The 17432-nt window shown below is 57.8% G+C and overlaps 1 protein-coding gene across 3 annotated transcripts in view; it reads left to right on the top strand.

The window, feature by feature from the left end:
- INPP5A (inositol polyphosphate-5-phosphatase A) overlaps positions 1–17432 on the top strand; it is a 149572-nt gene that overhangs the window by 50785 nt on the left and 81355 nt on the right. For all 3 annotated transcript variants that reach the window (XM_053922290.2, XM_053922288.2, XM_053922289.2), the window contains 2 exons: positions 7880–7980; positions 10825–10912. In XM_053922290.2, the coding sequence (XP_053778265.1) occupies positions 7880–7980; positions 10825–10912 (189 nt within the window). The remainder of the gene's footprint in view (positions 1–7879; positions 7981–10824; positions 10913–17432) is intronic.

Below are 17432 nucleotides of genomic sequence, written 5' to 3'. Positions count from 1 at the left end.
GGAGCTGCAATCACACAGTGCAGTCCTGGAAAGAGGAGGGGCAGCCTGGGTGTGCTTGGCAAGCGCCCATCAGCCCAGGCCACGGGTGGGCAGATGGTCTTCCGAGCAGGGTGTCTGCAAAGCACGCTTGGTAAACAGTCGTCTTTTCCCTCCTGAAACCCTTCGTGCCTTTGCTGCCCCCTGTCTTGGGTACCAGGCTCCCACTGGGCTGTTTGGAGGATGTGACTCCTTTTTAGGTCACTTAAACACTCCTCTCGGGAGAAAGCCTAACAAGGCCTGGCTGTTTCTATTTTTAGCACTGACTCCCAGCCAGTGAGGGGCCAGGGAACTGCCCCTTGCTCGGCCGGCCACCTGTGCCAACCAGGAAGGGGGACACTGGTTTTTGTTTGACTAGTTGCTGCGGATTTTTTTTAATTCCCTATGCTCTTTCCTGCCAAAATTTGTCATTCACTCTTTTCCAGAATATTTTTCTTCAGCCTTCCTATGAAAGAACACATGTATTTTTATCAGTTGCCTATTTTTTCCCTTGAAGTTAGAAGCAGCTGCTTTTTTGTAGAATTTTGATCAAGGCAGATGTGCAGCTTTGGGCAGTGACTTGCCTGTGGTCCCAAGTCATGCAAGGAGCACTGTCAGGCGGGACATCAGTGGCTGAGCCAGAGCTGGGGTGGGGCGGGCACGACCTGCCTGGGGCCCAGGCTGAGTTCTTGCTTTACCGAGATGCATGTCCCAGCTGAGATGGGACCCCTGTCCTGAGCCGTCCTCAAGATGCCTGTGCCGTCAGCCCTGCAGGGATCTTTGTCCGGGACCACCGGGTTCCAGAGCCCCTTCCTAGACGCGGAAGGCCAGCAGCTCTGTCCCGGCTGAACCACAGCCCATCTCCTGGCACGTGTGCTCGCGTGGACTCGTACCAGCACAGGAAGCACAGGGGCTTCCTGTGTCCAGCCCTCGCACAGTGACCATCCAGGGCAGGATTGTTGGGGGGTGGATGCCCAGAGAGCCCAGGGCACCAGGCACGAGGTCCCCGCCTGGAAGTGACAGAGCAGGAATCCAAGCAGTGGGCTTCCTGTACCGCCCTGACTGTAGGGGCCCTGGGCCAGCTTGTGGGAGCTGGTGGGGGTCAGAGACTGGGAGCCAGGTGTGCAGTGTGGCAGTATTAAGTCTAATTCTGTGACCCTACAGCTGAACGAATCCTGCTAAAGCTCACGATGGCGAGTGTGGGACACTTAGCACTTCTGATGACTCTCCTGCCGGGGTCCTCATGTCTCAGCAGGGAGCTCTGGCACTGTCGCTGAGTGCCACCCCAACTCCTGATCCAGGACATCACATCAGGACTTGGACACGGGTCTCAGGGGGTGTTTGCATAGTGGGGTCTGGTTTTGCCCTGAGCACTGCCTAGGGAGCAGGCTGAGCAGGGCCGTCTCACTGACCACTGAGGACGCACTATTCCCGGGCCATGAAAGCCCTGCCTGTTCCTGGGAAGCGGTTGGTAGGAGTGCCCAGTGGGGGGCTGTTGGGGACTGCCAGCCCCGGGAGCCCAGCCTGGTCCCCGTCCACCTTGCTGCTCGAGCCAGCGTGGCTCACAGCGCCATCAGGGAATACCCCGCAGCTTTACTCACTGCAAAGAGAGTATCTTTCACCGTCAGCAAAGATGCCCTTCGGCACGTCACTAAAATGACCGCCTTCTAGTGAGCGGTTTTGGAAGTTTCTCACTTTGTGCTGTAGTCACCCCTCTTTGAAAACGAAGTCTCAGCGGTGTGTCTCTGTGCCCTGGAGCACTGTGGTTGCAGATGCCCCTGTGCTGGGGGTTCACTGCCTGGTCGGGGTACCTGCCCTCCAAGAGCTGGAGGCAGAGGGGAGTTCAGAAGACACCTAAGGAGGTCCTTCCCGTGTGCCTCCCCCTGAGGAGCCAGGGCAGATCCGGGATGAGTGGAACCTCGCACATGCCCTCACAGGCATGTGCACAGGGGGACGCCCAGCAGTGTCCCGGCCCGGCTCGAGCTCCGATGGGCCTTATGGCACTGCCCTGCGTGACCAGACGCCGGGGGGTCCTGCGGGCCCTTGCTTTCGCTCCCACTGTGGTAAACGAGGACCACGTGCAGCAAACTTCTGTTGTCATGAACGGCAAACACGCGGGGAGAGCACAGTGAACCCCATGGCCACCACCCCATCTGACGGTTCTTGCTTTGCGGCCAGTTTCCATTCTGCCACCACCCACACCTCCCGCCCCCAAGCCAACCTCGCAAGGCAGCCAGCCACCGGTCAGCATCATTTGCTGGCGAGGACCCCACTCAGTCTCTGTACAAGAATTTAAAACCACCCCTCGCCATGTCACCACTGCGTCTGAGGCTGCCAGTCCCGCGTGTCACCACACACTCGGTCAGCATTGGGGTCTTAAGGGCTGTCCTGGTTCTCTGTAGCCTGTGCATTGACGGGGCCGGTGCGGTGGGGGCAGTCAACCTCCTCACAGCTTCAGGGAGGCACAGCTGGCACACAGCAGATTTCGCATGCATAAGGTGCGCGGTGGGGTGCGCCTGTGGTACATCTCCACCTGGGAAGCCATCCGGTTCAGAGGATGAGCGGCATGCCCATCGGCTCACAAGCTTCCTGGTGCCTGTCACTGCCTCCCTCCCTGACTCTGTCTGCACTGTCTAGAGTCCCATGGAAGAGGAGTCGGATGGCGCACGCTTCCTGGTGTGGTTGCCTTCCCGTGGCGGGATCCTGCTTCTGTGTGGTCGGAAAAGAGTCCTCCCAGTGCCCAGCTCTCAAAGTTGGTGGCCCAGCATAGGGCCTCTCTGGGAGGGAAGGCCCCGGGAGAGCGATGATCTGCAGTTGTGCCTCGGCTTCAGATCAGAGGTGTGGGCCATGTTCTGTGTTCAGCCGACTGCGTGTGGGTTCGTGTACACGCTGTGTGCCTGTATGTGCGTGCGCTTCTGGTTCCAGCCATGTGCACATGTACGGTGGTGCTGTCTTCCCAGTGAGCTGTCACGGCAGTTAGGAAATACCCTCTTTGTCCTGGAGTCCTTCGTGTCTCACTACCGCAGTCACGCCCACCTCCTCGGCCTACTGTGTGCATGTGCGTCTTCTCTGTCACTGCTTTGCGTCTGTCCGTGCCTTTCTGCTGTGCGTTGGTCTCGGGTGGGCAGCATGTGCCTCAGGCGTGTGCTTCACTGGGGAGTCTGGCAGCATGGGGGTGGTCTCGCAGAGCCTTCTCAGGTGGGGGTGCAGTGTCTGTGCTGTCCAGCACTGAGCCGCTGGCCACGTGTGGCTGTTCACCACTTGAAACGCAGCCAGTGCCAGATGTTAAACGTATCCAGCTTCAGCTAATTTGAGCAGCCACCCAGGCCCGAGGCTGCCTCCCTACAGGGCGTGCCCCTGACCCCTGCCGTTGGAGTGGGCTGACCGCTCTATGGTCACTCTCCGTTTGCGCCCCAGGTTTTTGTTCTTTTGTCTCTCTGTTCCTGTTTCCTTTTGGATTATTTCATTGTTGTGCATCCATTTTAATTTTTCTGTTGGCTTTTTGCTTTTTAAAAATATTTTTAAATGGTTGCTCTAGGTTTATGGTTTGTGGGTCTAAATGTTTTACCATCTACTTCAGATTAGTACTTTACCACGTCAGGTCCGATGTGGAAACCTGGAACCCGAATAGGTTTCCATGTGGCATATGTGCGGTGTCTGCGTACACGGAAAACCCCAGTAGGCAGTGTGAGGGGTCGACAAACTCCCCGCACCCCAAGCTGCACCCTGCCTGCGGCCTGGCACACGGCCACGCCCACTCCTGTGGCTTCCTCTGCAGCTGCCATGTCCACGCTGGCAGAGTGGAGCTGTTGCCACGGAGATGCCGTGGCCACAAATCTGAAAATACTGATCTGGACGTTAATGGAAAATGTTTGCTCAGTCCTTCCCTCTTAGATTTCTCACAAGGGGCTGACAGATGTAGAATTCCCCAGATTTTTGTGTGCTGGAAATGTTTTCTGTGGCTTTGGTATTTGAAGGACACTTGGCAGAATAGATAACCCTTGGTTTACACTTTATTTCATCGGATTTTAAAAAAAGGTTCGTCCATCGCTACCTTGATTTATATGTTGGTTTTAACAAGTCTGGTGCCAGTCTCTATATTTTTCAAAATTTTAATGTTAACTGATCTTTGTCCCTGGAGATCTTGAGGATTATCTCCTTATCTCTGAAGCTTCGTGGTCTGACCGTGTGCTGGGCTACATCTCTCAGGTGCCCCGTGAGCCCTCTCACCGTGCCCTCCAGGTTCCCCTGGTTGGGAAGTGTCCTTGGGCTGTAGTTTGAGATACTGGCCCTGGGCCCCCTTGTGCTTCTCCCCGGGACTGTGAGGGGGCCGGCGCCCTGTGCCCCTGCTGCTCTCGAGTCTCTCTCCCACCTTCTCGTGGCCATCTGTGCTTTCTCGGTCTGTTTCCCTGGCGTCAGGGCCTGCGTGACTGTCCCCGCCAGCAGACCCCCGTGAGCATGCCGTGATTTTTATTCTTTCTCTGCGATGATTGAGTCTGTCCAGCGTTCTGCCCTTGGGTGAACCAGCACTCGCCCTCCATCCCACCCGCCCCCGCTTCTGTTTTAGTTTTGCTTTTCGTAGTCTCAGAGGCTCGTTTGAGTGCCTTTACCTTAATTCTGTTTGCTAGGTAGGCTTGTAACTCCATTCTCTTTGTGACTCTTTTTCTGGGTGTGGCTTCATCCTCAGTTTGTATGTGTGTTTTTTTTACTTTTTGCCACGGCTCTGCAGGGACTTGTTGAACTTCCCTTTGTTCACCCGAATGGTATTGGAACGTTTCACGGGGTTCCTAGTGTAACAGCACCCTCTTCTGTCCATCTAGCCAAGTCCAGGTACGTGAGGAGCTCACCAGTGTGTGTCTGTCTGTCTCAACGGGTTTGTCTCCCCCTTCCCTTCTTTTCTCCTCTGTCCCCACTGCCCACGGCTGCCCCTCCCTCCTCTTGTCTCCTTCCTTCCCCAGAGTGGAGTCTCACACAGTGCCCATGCCCTGCAGCCTCTTACTTGTAGACGTGCTGATGAGCTGGGGCTCTCCTGTGTTTCCAGGTCCTGGGCTTCCTGACCCCAGGCCTCTGAGCCTCAGGCCTGCCACGTGTTCCCCAGGAGCCAGGGCTGCGCGTCTGCAGTGCAGCACAGCGTGCCCTCACAGCGTGCCCTCCCAGCATGCCCTCACAGCGTGCCCTCCCAGCGTGCTCTCACAGCGTAGGGCCATCTGCAGGGTCTTTGTAACATTTCCTGTTGGTGGCTGGGGTTCTGCTCTTTGTGGTCTAGCAGAGCCGACCAGCAGAGGTCCGGTCCCAGACCCCCTTTGGCTGCTCCCCGCTCTTCGGGTTCTCTTCTTTTGCTGTCTGGGGATTTATTTGCTGTGTCTGTCTGGTCATCGTGCCAGCCAGTTGCAGTCTCTGGAGAGAGTGGGACTTCCCGGCGGGGTGTGGCGCGTGCGTGTGGCCCCTCTGAGTGTGGCTGGATGTGCTGCCTCACCTACCTGTGCCCGCCTGCTGTCCCCAAGGCCGGTGCTCGCTGTGAGACCCCAGGGAACCGACCCTGTTCCCCACACAGGACGAAGGGTGGTGGCCCCTAACCCGCACGCTCAGCAGCTGGGCCCTGGGTGCCCCAAGCCTCCCTAGGCCCCTAGCCACGGGCCCAGCCTGCTCATGTCCTCAGCACCTCCCGCTAGGCTCCTGGGGTCTGTCTCCCAGTTCCTTTGCATGCTTCCTCCCTCCTGCCACCCTCGGCACCATTCCTCAGGCCATGTTCCTAGGGTTCTGCCTCCTTGGTCCTTGGCTGTGGGGCGCTGGGTGCCACGGGGCCGTCTCGGTGCAGCCTGGGTCTGGGTCCCTGTGTCCAGCAGCCTGGGCACTGGGGGTGGCGTTCAGGACGGCATGCAGTCCGTGCATGGGTCCAGTGGGATGTGGGAAAAGCCCAAGGGAACTTCCGTCCACACCCAGCTTTACAAGAAGAGTGAAGGGCCAGGCAGGAGTAACTGGCTTCCCCATGTGGCTTAAACACATTTTCTGGTCTGAATTCTCTCCCTTTTATTGTTTTTTTTTTTTTTTAAGGTTTTATTTATTTTTAGAGAGAGGGGAAGGGAAGGAGTAAGAGAGGGAGAGAAACATGAGTGTGAGAGAGAAACATGGATTGGTTGCCTCTCGTGCGCCCCCCCAAACCAGAGATCTGGCCTGCAGCCCATGCCTGTGCCCCGACTGGGGATGAACTGGTGACCTTTCGGTTTGTGGGATGATGCCCAACCCACTGAGCCCCACTGGTCAGGGCAGAACTCCCCCTTTTGAAAGAACACATGCTGTGTTGTGGATCTCATTTCCCTGTCACCACTGACAACAAGGCAAGGGCTGATCACTCTCCTGGTGCTGGACCAGCCCCATGGTCTGCCCTCAAGAGGGGCGGCTGCTGCCCTGGGGGCTTCCTGACCGCACTGCAGGTCACGTGCCCCACCGATACCCATGCAGCATGGCCCTCACAGAGCACACACAGGGCCTGGCACCTGCGTGCTCCATCCCTGCGGTCAGTTCTCTGGCTCGGCCTGGCTGAGTCCTGGGCACAGCCGCCTTCCGTCCAGGACAGCACAGCCGTCGTTTCCAGACAGCCCATCGTCCTAGGGCCAGTGTGATGTAGCCACACTGACCGCTGGGCGCTGGCAGCAGCAGGAAGCAGTGGTCCAGGCCAGGTCCCTGGGGCTGCCGTCGGGGCGCTAGGTGTTGGTCTCCTTGTGCAAGGGCCACCTCTGGAACAGTGTGCTAGAGAGGGAAAGTGAGTTTACAGGGTTTTGGTAAGTTCTTCAGAGCCACCCAATGCTGCTCTGTGTCAGGACGTGCCCAGGAGGCAGATGAGAAGGACAGAGCCAAGTGCACGCAGCTGGCAGATGCAGACAAGTGCAGTTAGCACGACAGAGGTTGGCCGAGGACATGGAGAACAGCACCTCTTGGCCAATAGGAGCCCCAGGGCCCCGTGTGTCTCTACCGCCGCCCTCAGCCTTCTGCCCCCCATGGCCCCCACTCCCTGGTTCCTCCCAGCTCACAGGAGCCCTTCTCCCGACTGCTCCCTGGGGCTGGGCGAAGCCCCTCAGTGGCTCTTGTGGCACAGCTACCGCATCACCCCAGTAGTGGCTCCATTGGTGACACACTGTCCCCTCTGTGAGTACATGCTGGTCAACACCTACTCAAGTGACCTGTGGGTCATTAGGCTGTGGAGCGAGCCCTTTTGGGGGTCACCCCGGCCGCCCCATGTGCTTGCCGCAGGGGGTCAGACACGGGTTTGTACTGTGACCCAGCATTGTCAGAACTCCCATGGCAGACGTGGGCCTTCTGTCCTGCCAGCCCCCTTCTGCACAGGTGTGACGGTGCCCCTGTAGCCCCACGCAGCCCCTAGCGATGGTACAGGGCAGAGAGTCTGTCCACCCAGCATCGGCAGAGCCAAACACTAGACGCCAAGAACAGCGGCGGAGAAAGACTGACTCTGCCCATAAGCAATGCTGTCCGGGAGAGTGGGACGCTGGTGGTGACACAGGATACAGGGCAAAGTCACAGGACACCGGGGGCCCGGGGCTCAGGGTCGTTCTGGGAGCTGTCAGAGATCTGGCAAAGGTGACGAATCATCTCTCAGGTTTTGAGGACAGCTCTGAGGTCTGCCTGTGACCCTCTGTCCGGTCCCGTGGGGAGGCAGCCAGGAGTGCGTCCACCTCCTGGCTCAGTAGCTGACACAGAATTTAGGTCGAGAGGCTCTCTGGAACCTGTGGAGGCCCAGACCCTGTGACCACCAGTGGGAGCCTGGGGTCGCTGAGTGTCTGGGGAAAGATGAGGGCTGCGAGGGGACTCGCGGTCTCACCGTCCCTGTCCTATGCTTCCTCCCCAGGTGGTCCACACGCACAAGCCGCACTTCATGGCCCTGCACTGCCAGGAGTTCGGGGGGAAGAACTATGAGGCCTCCATGTCACACGTGGACAAGTTTGTCAAGTAAGTCCAGGGGCATGTGTGGTGCCCCCTGCTTTCCGTGGAAACGTGGGTGCAGCCTCACCTGGTGAAGCCCCGTGGGTGAGCTGCAGCATTTCAAAGAGAAAAGGTGTGACCCACGTGGGCAACAGCGCGCCTCCTAGGGACACTACAGGTGACAGCGCCTCCTGGAAGGGGGACTGCAGAGTGACAGTGATGCCTTGGGCTCAGAGACTTCAGCCCTGGGTCCCAGGTGGGGGCTCCCACCTGTGTGTGCCAGAGGTCACGCCTCATGTGGTCTGATGGCTTCCAGCCTGCTGCTGCTGAGGATGGATGGACAGATGGACAGACAGGACTGGTTTCATCTAGCAGCTCACAGCTGTGTTTGTCACAGCAAGAGGGGGACAGAGCTCCTGTGTCTTTGGGAAGGGGAACTCTGTTGTTTGGGAGGAAGGAGCCAGAAGCTGCTGTGCCCACGCCCAAGCCCCATGGCTCCACAGCGGAAGCAGGGGCCCCGGGGCTTGGCGTAGACCTGGAAGTGGACCAGTGGGCCATGAGCAGGAGCAAGTCGGAGGGGCAAGCTCTCAGTCTGTGAGTTCCCGTGCTGAAAGGCTGCATCCCTGTCCAGCTGCCAGTGCTGGCAGCTGCCGGAGCCCCGTCCTCTCTTCCGTTCTGCCTCTGGCCCAGGTGCCCTCCCTGCCTTCATGTATCACTGCATCCACCCCCTGTGTCCCTACAACATGGCCTTGCCTGCCTGTCCCCTGTCCCCAGGCTCTGGGCACAGTGACTGCTCTCCCCGCAGAGTGTGGGGAGGTGATGCTTCCTGACTCCTGAGGCTGGTCACCACAGGCCTCCATGCCAGGGGGCACTGGGGCAGGTGCCGGGCTACGGGAGGGTCCAGGTCTGTGGACTTGCACCCTCTTGGCCTGGTGCAAGTCCTGGAGCCGGGGTGCCTCCAGCCCCTGTTACCAGCCTCAGGCTTCCTGCTGGGGTCCTCAGCATCTGTCCGTGTTTTCAGTTGTTGAAATGCGGGGAAATTTGTTAAGGGCAGATTTTTAACTGCCAAGTTTTCCCTAAACTATAATTTTAGGGAATTCCAATCATTCCAAATGTTTTCCTAACATCCGACAGACTCACACTGAAGTGACCATGGAGAAGCAGAGGGTCAAGCCCGGCTGCAGGAATGGTGACTACCCAGGTTTCCTCCTGGGGAGGTGGGGAGCTGGGGCTGCGGGGGGTGGTGCGGCCCTGACTCCAGTGAGTGTGGCCCACGTGCTTCCCCAGGCTGGTGTGGGAGTGCGTCACTGTGTCCCCTACCTGGAAGCACGGAGTTGCATCCGGCTTGCCATCACAGTTCTCTGTCTGCTCCCAAGGGTGGAATGCAGGGACTGTGAGCTCGAAATGCAGGAGAGAAGCTCCACAGTGCTGGGGTGGGCAGGGAGTTCTTTAAAAAGGTGCAGATGAGGCTTACGAAAGATTGATACATTTCACCATGTTCAAATTTAAAACTTTATCTATCAAAAGGCTCTATAAAAAAAGTAAAGCTTTGGCCATATGTGGGGAAAGATAGCTGCAACATACCTTACGAAAATTAGTATTCAATATATGAAACCTTCTGTGTGTCAATAAGAAAAACAGCCATCGGGAAACTGGGGGCTTTCATGGCAGAGGGAGTGCAGGAGAGCCACAGGTGTCAGCTTGTCCCTGGGCTCCAGTGACCCAGTCCCAGGGGTGCCTTTTGTCCCCACAGTCCTGCCCTGCCCTGCCCTGTGAGCAGAGGTGCACACACAACACATACTGGTGTGGCTTTGCTTTAAACAGCTGCTCATGTTCCCTGCTCCACCTGCGCTCCGGGGGGCTCCACGTCTACACCTGGTACCACCTTCCTTCGGCTGGGCACCTCTCTGCCACTCTAGCTCGAGACCCCATGAATTCTCTCAGCTTCTGTTTTCGGAGAGAAAGCCTTTGTCTTCCTGTTTGAGCGACATTTCTGTTGCAGACAGAATCTCAGCCTCTCAGTGTTCATTCAGCCCTGCGAGGCTGCTGTCCTCTCGTCCTGGCCTCGCGCTGGTCTGAGCGAGCGAAGCCTCACGCCCGCTTCCATCCCCGTACGTGACACGTCCTCTCCCTGCTCTGGAAGCTTCTTTGGTGGTTTTCATATTCATGTCTGTCTTCGCGTTCACGGTTTCCTTCAAGCCCGTGATCGCGTCCACAACAGCTGCATCGGGGCTGAAAAGTGAGGCCCGCCACCTGTGTTCTTTGCAGGGCTCCTCCTGGTGGCACCTTTTCTGTAGCTCATGGGCCATATTCTGCTGCTGCTTCACAGGCCAGTGGTTTCCGAGGTGACGCGGGCAGGAGTGTTCTGTGCCCTCTGTGTCTGAGGCTCGTTTCTTCCTTCAGAGACTTGGGGGTTTGCTCTTGCCCGGAGTCAGGACCTGAGGATCCGTTGGGTGCTTTGCAGGCTCGTCCTCTCCCTCCCCTGCGCCACACGCTGGCTGTCACATGGCACCTTTTCCTCCTCCACGCCCCCAGCTATTGTGGAGCAGGAGGTGGGGGACAGACCAGTGAGCAGGCAGGCCCCTTGCTTCCTGCCCCTGCTCTGGTGCATGCAGGGGGCCTCTAGGGTGCTGGGGGCTCTTGTGCCACCTTGTTTACAGAGATAACAGGGAGGGTGCCTGCGATAGGCTTTCCTGGGTCTTCGCTCCTGCTACCTCTCCCTCTCTGTCTCCTTCCTTCCCTCTTTCTTCCCCTTTTTTCTGCCTGTCCCCCTTCCGACCCTGGTTGGTGGTGTGTCCAGGGTGGTGTCCAGGCCATCATCTGGGTGAGGTGTCTGTGTGACTTGTGACTAAAGGACTCTTCTCCTTCCAGAGAGCTGCTGTCGAGTGATGCGATGAAGGAGTATAACCGGGCACGCGTCTACCTGGACGAGAACTACAGGTCCCAGGAGCACTTCACGGTGAGTGCCTGTGCCCCGAGGGAGTGCTGCCAAAGCGCCGTCTTCTTGTGCCGAGGAGAACGGGTAGCCTGCATTGCAGGCTCTCTCTGGGCCCAGCCAGGCTCTTGGTGCCTCAGATGTTCTCAGTGTGGGGGTCTCCCTCCACACAGCTGCCTCCCGAGGGGCTGGCCCCAGGGGAGAGAAACAGAACCTTCCATGGGTCTGGGAGAGTCTTGTCCCTCTTCTCTGAGAGTCCTTGGTCTGGGGCACAGGGGACACCTGGAAGGCAGCCCCAGCGAGGCGCACAGCTGCAGGTGCACAGGTGCGGGGGAGGCTCTTTGGAGGAGCAGACCCCGGCCAGGTTGCTGGTCTGGAGGACAAACGTCCCAAGTGCCCTGACTGTAGAGAAGTCCTGGAGCCACCGTGCAAGCTTAGCTTCCTCTGCTTTCTGCTCCCACGGCGTGTGCTGCCTCACCTCTGTCCCGTCACGCCGCATGCGCAGGTGCCTGTTTGTGGGCCTCCTCCACAAAGTGGTGTCGGCAAGTGTGTCTCATTCCTCAGCTCGTCCTTTGCCTGGGAGCCTGGCGTGGAGCAGGTGCTGTGTGCTGGCTGCTGCAAGTGTGGGCGCCGTGGTCCGGGTGTAGGGAGGGGCGTCCTGTGCACGGAGCAGCAGGAGCAGGGATGCCCATGTTCCCAGGCTGAGACGGTAATTTTGTCCTTTGGGTTCAAGAGGCTTCTGTCAGTTTTTAGTCTTGAAATTTGGGGCTTTAGTGCCACTTAGGTGGTGTCCTTCCATCGCTGAGACACTCACTGTCTCCAGAGTCGTGTCTGCACCTTTAGCTGTGCCTGCAGTGTCCCATATCCCTGGTGTCTCCTTGGCAACGCCTGCACTACACTCCCAGCTGGCCTTTCCTCCAGGCTGATCAGATATACCGAGACCGCAGGCCCACCATCCGGGCTTCTCCAGCCCCATGGGCGCCCCTGAGGTCAGGACACAGCCCCAGCCTTTCTCCTCTGCCTTTTACCTTTTCCCTCCTGGCTGCTTCCTCTAAGTAAACCCTCCCCTGGGCACACTTTCCCCTGCTGTAACCCAGCCTCCTGCCTCCTCCAAGGGGGACTGCTCAGATGAAAACTGCAACAGCTGGGAGAAAACACACTGGTCGGGGCTAACAGCAGGTTGGACACTGCAGAGGAAAAGATGATGAACTTGAAGATGTAGCAATAGAAACTATTCAAAATAAAAACACGTAGACGGAAAGAAGAGTGCAGAGTCATAGGACGCCACTGCCCTGTGATAGATGTCTGTGTGGGCATGTGCCTGGAGTCCCCGAGGGAGGGAGGAGGAGACAGACAAGCACGTGGGGAAATAATGCATGAATCTTTTCAAACTTTGATAAAAGCATATGGGCCGTAGAGCCAACCATAGTAAGCTTCGAGCAGAATGAGCATCACGTGCCACGGCACACCTCAATCTGATCGCCGCCGGCAAGCTGTGCAGAAGGCTCCCCTTCCACCATCGTGCTCCAGGCGTCGGTCTCTGCCCGCTGTCTCAGCTCTGCCATTAACATCACTGACTCCCATGGCAGTCATTGGTCCCCTTGTCCTCCTGGAAACTGTCCTTGGGTCTTCGCAGCCTCCTTTACATGGAAGACACATGTCCTTTAAAGTACGAGGATGAGGACAGCGTGCCTTGCAGACACGAGGCAAACAGAAGCAGGAGAGGCTGTATTAATGCCAAAGTGGACTTCAGGTTGAGGAATGCTTCCGGGGCAGAGGGGGTTTCACAGGGGTGGGGGACCAGCTCCTTAAGAGTGTGTGCACACAGCGTGGGAACTCACACCCGTGCGAGCTGAGAGCTAAAAGGACACACGGACCTTGGTCCAGGCAGTTGGCACTCTCATTGATCGGCGCTGCACGTGGACAGAAAGACATCCTGGCCGATGTGACGCCGTGGGCCTCATGGCCTGTGGGGCCCCGGTGAGAAGACCACACGTGCAGCCGCAGAGGTGGGCACAGCACCCACAAGGGCGGGGACAAGAGGGCGCAGACTGGGGGAGGGTGGCTGTCGGCTCCCGCTGCCCCTCGGAAATGTCTGTCACTTGAAGACTGGAGAGTTTCGAGAAGACTTTGCCAGGACAAGGCTCGCTGTGGGGCTTTTCTGAGTAGGAGCCGAGCAGCCTGTGGTCAGAGTGTGAGGCTGTGTCGGGGACTTGTGCCCCAGGCCTTTCCACCTGGCTGCTGCAATACAAGCCATTCCCACGCCTGGACGGGACAGGCCTTTGTGTCCACATGGACCATTCGCCAGGACACACCGAGATCTGGGCTATAAATAACCCTCAGCGTGTCTGAGAGACTGAAATCATCCACATTGTGTTCTCTGACCACAGAGGAGTTAAGTTAGGTGTGAATAAAGAGGATAATGAAATTTTCCAAACACTTGGGAATAACTGGTCAAGAACCTAAGTCAAAGAGAAAGTCAAGGGAAATGAAAAAATATCTCCAATTACATAAAAAATAAACTGAAATCTTCAAAATGTATGAGATGCACCTCGAAGAATTTTTAGCATTAACTGCTCACGCTGGCAAATCTTCAGTGCAGAGCAAACTAGCTGGAAACAACTGGAGGGAGGAAGTGGTGAAGCCGCAGCGGGAAAAGAACTGTAGAGAGTTCAGTGAACTGGCTCCTTGGGAAGGTCATCAGCTTGAGCCACCGCACCCAGACCAGGAAGGTGTATCGGGGACACAGAACGAGGCTGCGGGGCCCCGGGCTGGGGCATGTCGTGCTGAGTCTGGTGTTGCTTACTGCTCAGGCGCCACCTCCGTCCACGTGTCAGCGGACAATGGCGAGGCTCTGTGAGCGCTCAGAAGCCTCAGAAATAGGGAGGGAGGGACCCCGACACCTGTGCCCAGAAACTGTAGCCTCATGGGAGCCGGCGCCTGGATCTCCCCCACACTGCCACGTACGGAAGTGTTCCCAAAGCCTCTCATGCTCGTTCCTCATGGTCTGCCTGTGCCTCGTGGTGCAGGTTCATCTCTTCCAGCCAGAGTGTCTAGTCGGCGGAGAAGAGAAACGGCTGAGCACTGGAGGCGCACCAGGGCCAACAGCTCTGTTTGTTCCCCCCTCGTTCCTTGAAATTTATCTCAAAACGTCATTTGTCCATTTGTAGTGGAGAACAAAAGACTGGAAAGCTGGTGTTTCCATAACTCAGCCATTTCACCGAGGAAATAACTTCTCACCAGCAGTTGTGTGTCAGGATGGCCCTCAAAATGATTTGAGAGCAAAAATTCTGGCACCCTGAATGTGAGGTTTTCACACAGCGGGATAGCTGTCTGATGGAACCGCCGACCACATGACAACTTCTGTGATGCGGGGTTTTATGAAGGAGGGCCCCTCCAGGGCTCCCGGGGAGCAGGCAGGCTGCGTCCCATGCTGCACCCCTACAAGGTCTCGCTGCCCGGTTGTGTGTGGAAGCATTGTGCTTGGTGATAACATGACTTCTAGTCTGTTCTTCAGTGCAAGGGTTTTCAGATGTCAGACCACTGAAACCACAGTGCACCCAGTTAGAACTGGCTTCTAACTGTGTCTTCCTTGTAGGCATAGCAACGGCACCTTAGCTGGGGACACGGCCAGCTCTGCAGTTGGGGCCTGAGACGAGGCAGCGTGTGGAGCCGCCCTGGGCAGATGGGCCCGGCACAGGCACGAGGCCCTGAGGCTGTGTTTCCTGCTGTCCGCAGGACGGGACAGCTGTAGGAGGGGGGAGAAAGGCTTGCCCATCCTCCAAGGATGTGGGGCATCACTTGCACCCCTCTAGTCCAGCGGTGCCTATGGCCTGGCTTCCTCTCCAGGGTGGCATCCAGTGGGACAGCGGGGACAGCTGCGTGTGGAGGGTGAAAAGGGGCCGGCCATGTGGCAGCCATGGCTGGCTCAGGGAGAGGAGCATGTTTGTCATCCACCTCCTGACCGGGAGGTGACAGTTCGCAATGAAGTTCTGCTAGACCCTATGCCTCTCTGTGATGCTGTCACCTGCATGCCCGTCCGTCACCCCTCAGTGTGTCATGCGTGGGACCGACTCTGCCAGGGGCCTCTGGGCATCCCGCTGGAGGGCCCTGCTCCCCTGGGGTCCTGGACAGGGCTGAGCAGTACTGGCTGGCCAAGAAGCCACCCTCCTGCCCCAGCCTGGTGGCCTTGGGCTGTCAGAGGGAGGAAAATTTAATTTTTACAAGATTAATGGTATTGGAGTGATATTTTTAGCTGAGTGTGGTTCAAATAATAGGCCATTAATTGAAAAAGGAAATTGAAATGAATTTGTCTTGTACATAAATGCTGTCACGGGTATTAATAGGGATCAGAAAATAGTGGCCTGTTCCCAGAAAGACGTTGAACCTGATGCTGCATCTGGTGCATGGACGTGATAGGGGATTTGCTGCAGCTCAGGATTGTGGGCGGGGGGCTCTGGGCCAGAGGGTGGGCTTCAGGCCTGGGGGGTTGTACGGCCTGGAGAGGCTGTGGCTTGGAGGGAATTGGTCCTGGAGGGGCCTCAGGCCTGGGGGAGTGTCTTGGGCCTGGAGGAGACCTATGCCTGGAAGTGCTTGGGCCCTGGGGAGGGGAGTGCTGCGAATGGAAGCGGTAAGGGGGACTGTGGGCAGGGAAGGACCCCAGAGAGGCAGGAGGCAGCAGATGTCCATCTTCACCAGCAGATGGCGTCAAAGCAGCGTTTCCTGTCCTGAGCTTTTGGTACAGGTGCTCAGCCAGTAGTTTGTAGACCTCAAAGTGATTACGTTTAATTTTGTTTGCTCCTAAGAACCATGCTTAGTGGCCATTTATGGGCAGGAGGCTTGTCTGGTCCACCTGGGGCTGAGAAGACAGGCAGCATCCCTGCCCCAGGCCTCTGCTGCCTGTTGCCTGGCGGCGCTCTCCCCTGGAACCTGAGGGCTGTGCCCCTGTTCCTTCCCAGGAACTGCCGGTCTGGCATGGTGACATTGGCCCAGGGCCCTGTCCTGTTCTTGGGAGTTTGTTTAAATGACCATCACAGGGTAGACTGAGGCCCCTTTGAGCTGGACGGGACGTCCAGGAACTATGTGCTGCGGCTAGGTCCCCCAAGCGCCCCACCCTTTCCTTTTGGCAGGGACTCAGATTTGTCTTCCTTCCTGAATGAGACCCCAGAGCAGCAGCTTCGGGCGTCCCTGCTCTGCCCAGAGCCTGTGGTCTTGCCAGCATGTGCTTGGAGCGCAGTGCCCGCGTCCAAGTCAGTAAGGGAGCAGGGTCCTCAGAGTGGATCAGACGCAGGTGTCCTGGGCCCTTCTGCAAGGGCCCAGGGGCCACGATGCCCCCACACCAGCTCAGCGGAGAGTGCCATCCTGGAGACAGAATTTGAGTCCATCGGTGCACAGAGGTGTTTGAGACCACGGATTGTGCTGCAGGGGGGTCTGTGTCTGAGGCCCCCACATGTGGAGATTGGGAAGATGAGTGGGTACATTAAGGGACATGAGAGAAGGCAGGAACAGGGGTGTGCTGGAAGCCAGGAGGCAGTGATGAAGGGGCTGCACCCCTGTGGCCATGGACTGCCTCCCAGGCCCCGCCCCCTGCCTGGTGCTTCTTGAGGGGGGTTCCCCAGGAGCCTGGAGAAGAGGGAGCTGGCCCCGAGGGGGCCGTGTCAGTGCCCTGGGTGAGCATGCAGCAGGCACCCTGGGTGGCCTCTCCCTGAGAAAGTGACTGCATCTGTTCCACGACCCAGAGTCGAATGCACTTGACCCTCACCCCCCACCCCCATGTGTCTGTGCCGGCCCATAGGGAAGCAGAGGTTCCAGGCTTACCACCAGCAGGTGCTCAAACTCTGGTCCGTCCCATGGTAAATAAATGTTAGGGGACTAGTGTCCGCTGTGCCAGAGTCCGAGCAGGTCTGTGCCCGCCTGTCGTTGGAGACCCCTGAGGCCCCACTGTCCTTCCTGGGCACCACGTGGTGGGGCACCACGTGCCAGGAGCTCCCACTCTAGGGACAAGAATGGCTGTTGTGGATGATACCAAACCAGGTGGAGGTCAGCGGCCACTGTGGAGCAGAGGCATCGCCATTGCTCATTTGTCTCTCCTGGGCTGTGGGCCCCACTTGTCTGGGAGGAGGCGGCTGCTACCTCCAACACACCCTCTGTTCTCAGCCCTCCGCGCCTTCCCTCTTCATTCCCATCCTTTCCATCTCTGTGTTTGCCCTTCCCACCTGGTCCCCACCTCCTGCCAAGACTCTGGCCCCTTTTACTGAAGGGCTGTGCCTCTTTGTGTGTATGTCCTGCCTCCCAGGGAGGACAGTGTCATCACCCTGTAAGTCACTGGACTTGGTGATCAAGTCCCCGGGGAACTGTGTTGACAGTCAGGCATGCGACAGGACTCCAGGGCTGCTGGAGAGAGATTTGTACAAAGACGCTGGAGAGAGACCTTCGCGGTTACAAGGACGGGCTCCAGGGTGGGGTAGGACTTCTCAGACGGTGCCAGCTTCCTGGGACCAGAGGCTCACGTCCCCCATCCCCCGTAAGTGCCTACCCAGAGTGC

Source organism: Desmodus rotundus, chromosome 4 (genome assembly GCF_022682495.2).
Source record: "Desmodus rotundus isolate HL8 chromosome 4, HLdesRot8A.1, whole genome shotgun sequence".
In the NCBI taxonomy this organism is placed as follows: Eukaryota; Metazoa; Chordata; class Mammalia; order Chiroptera; family Phyllostomidae; genus Desmodus; species Desmodus rotundus.
This window is presented reverse-complemented; position numbering and strand designations above follow the sequence as displayed.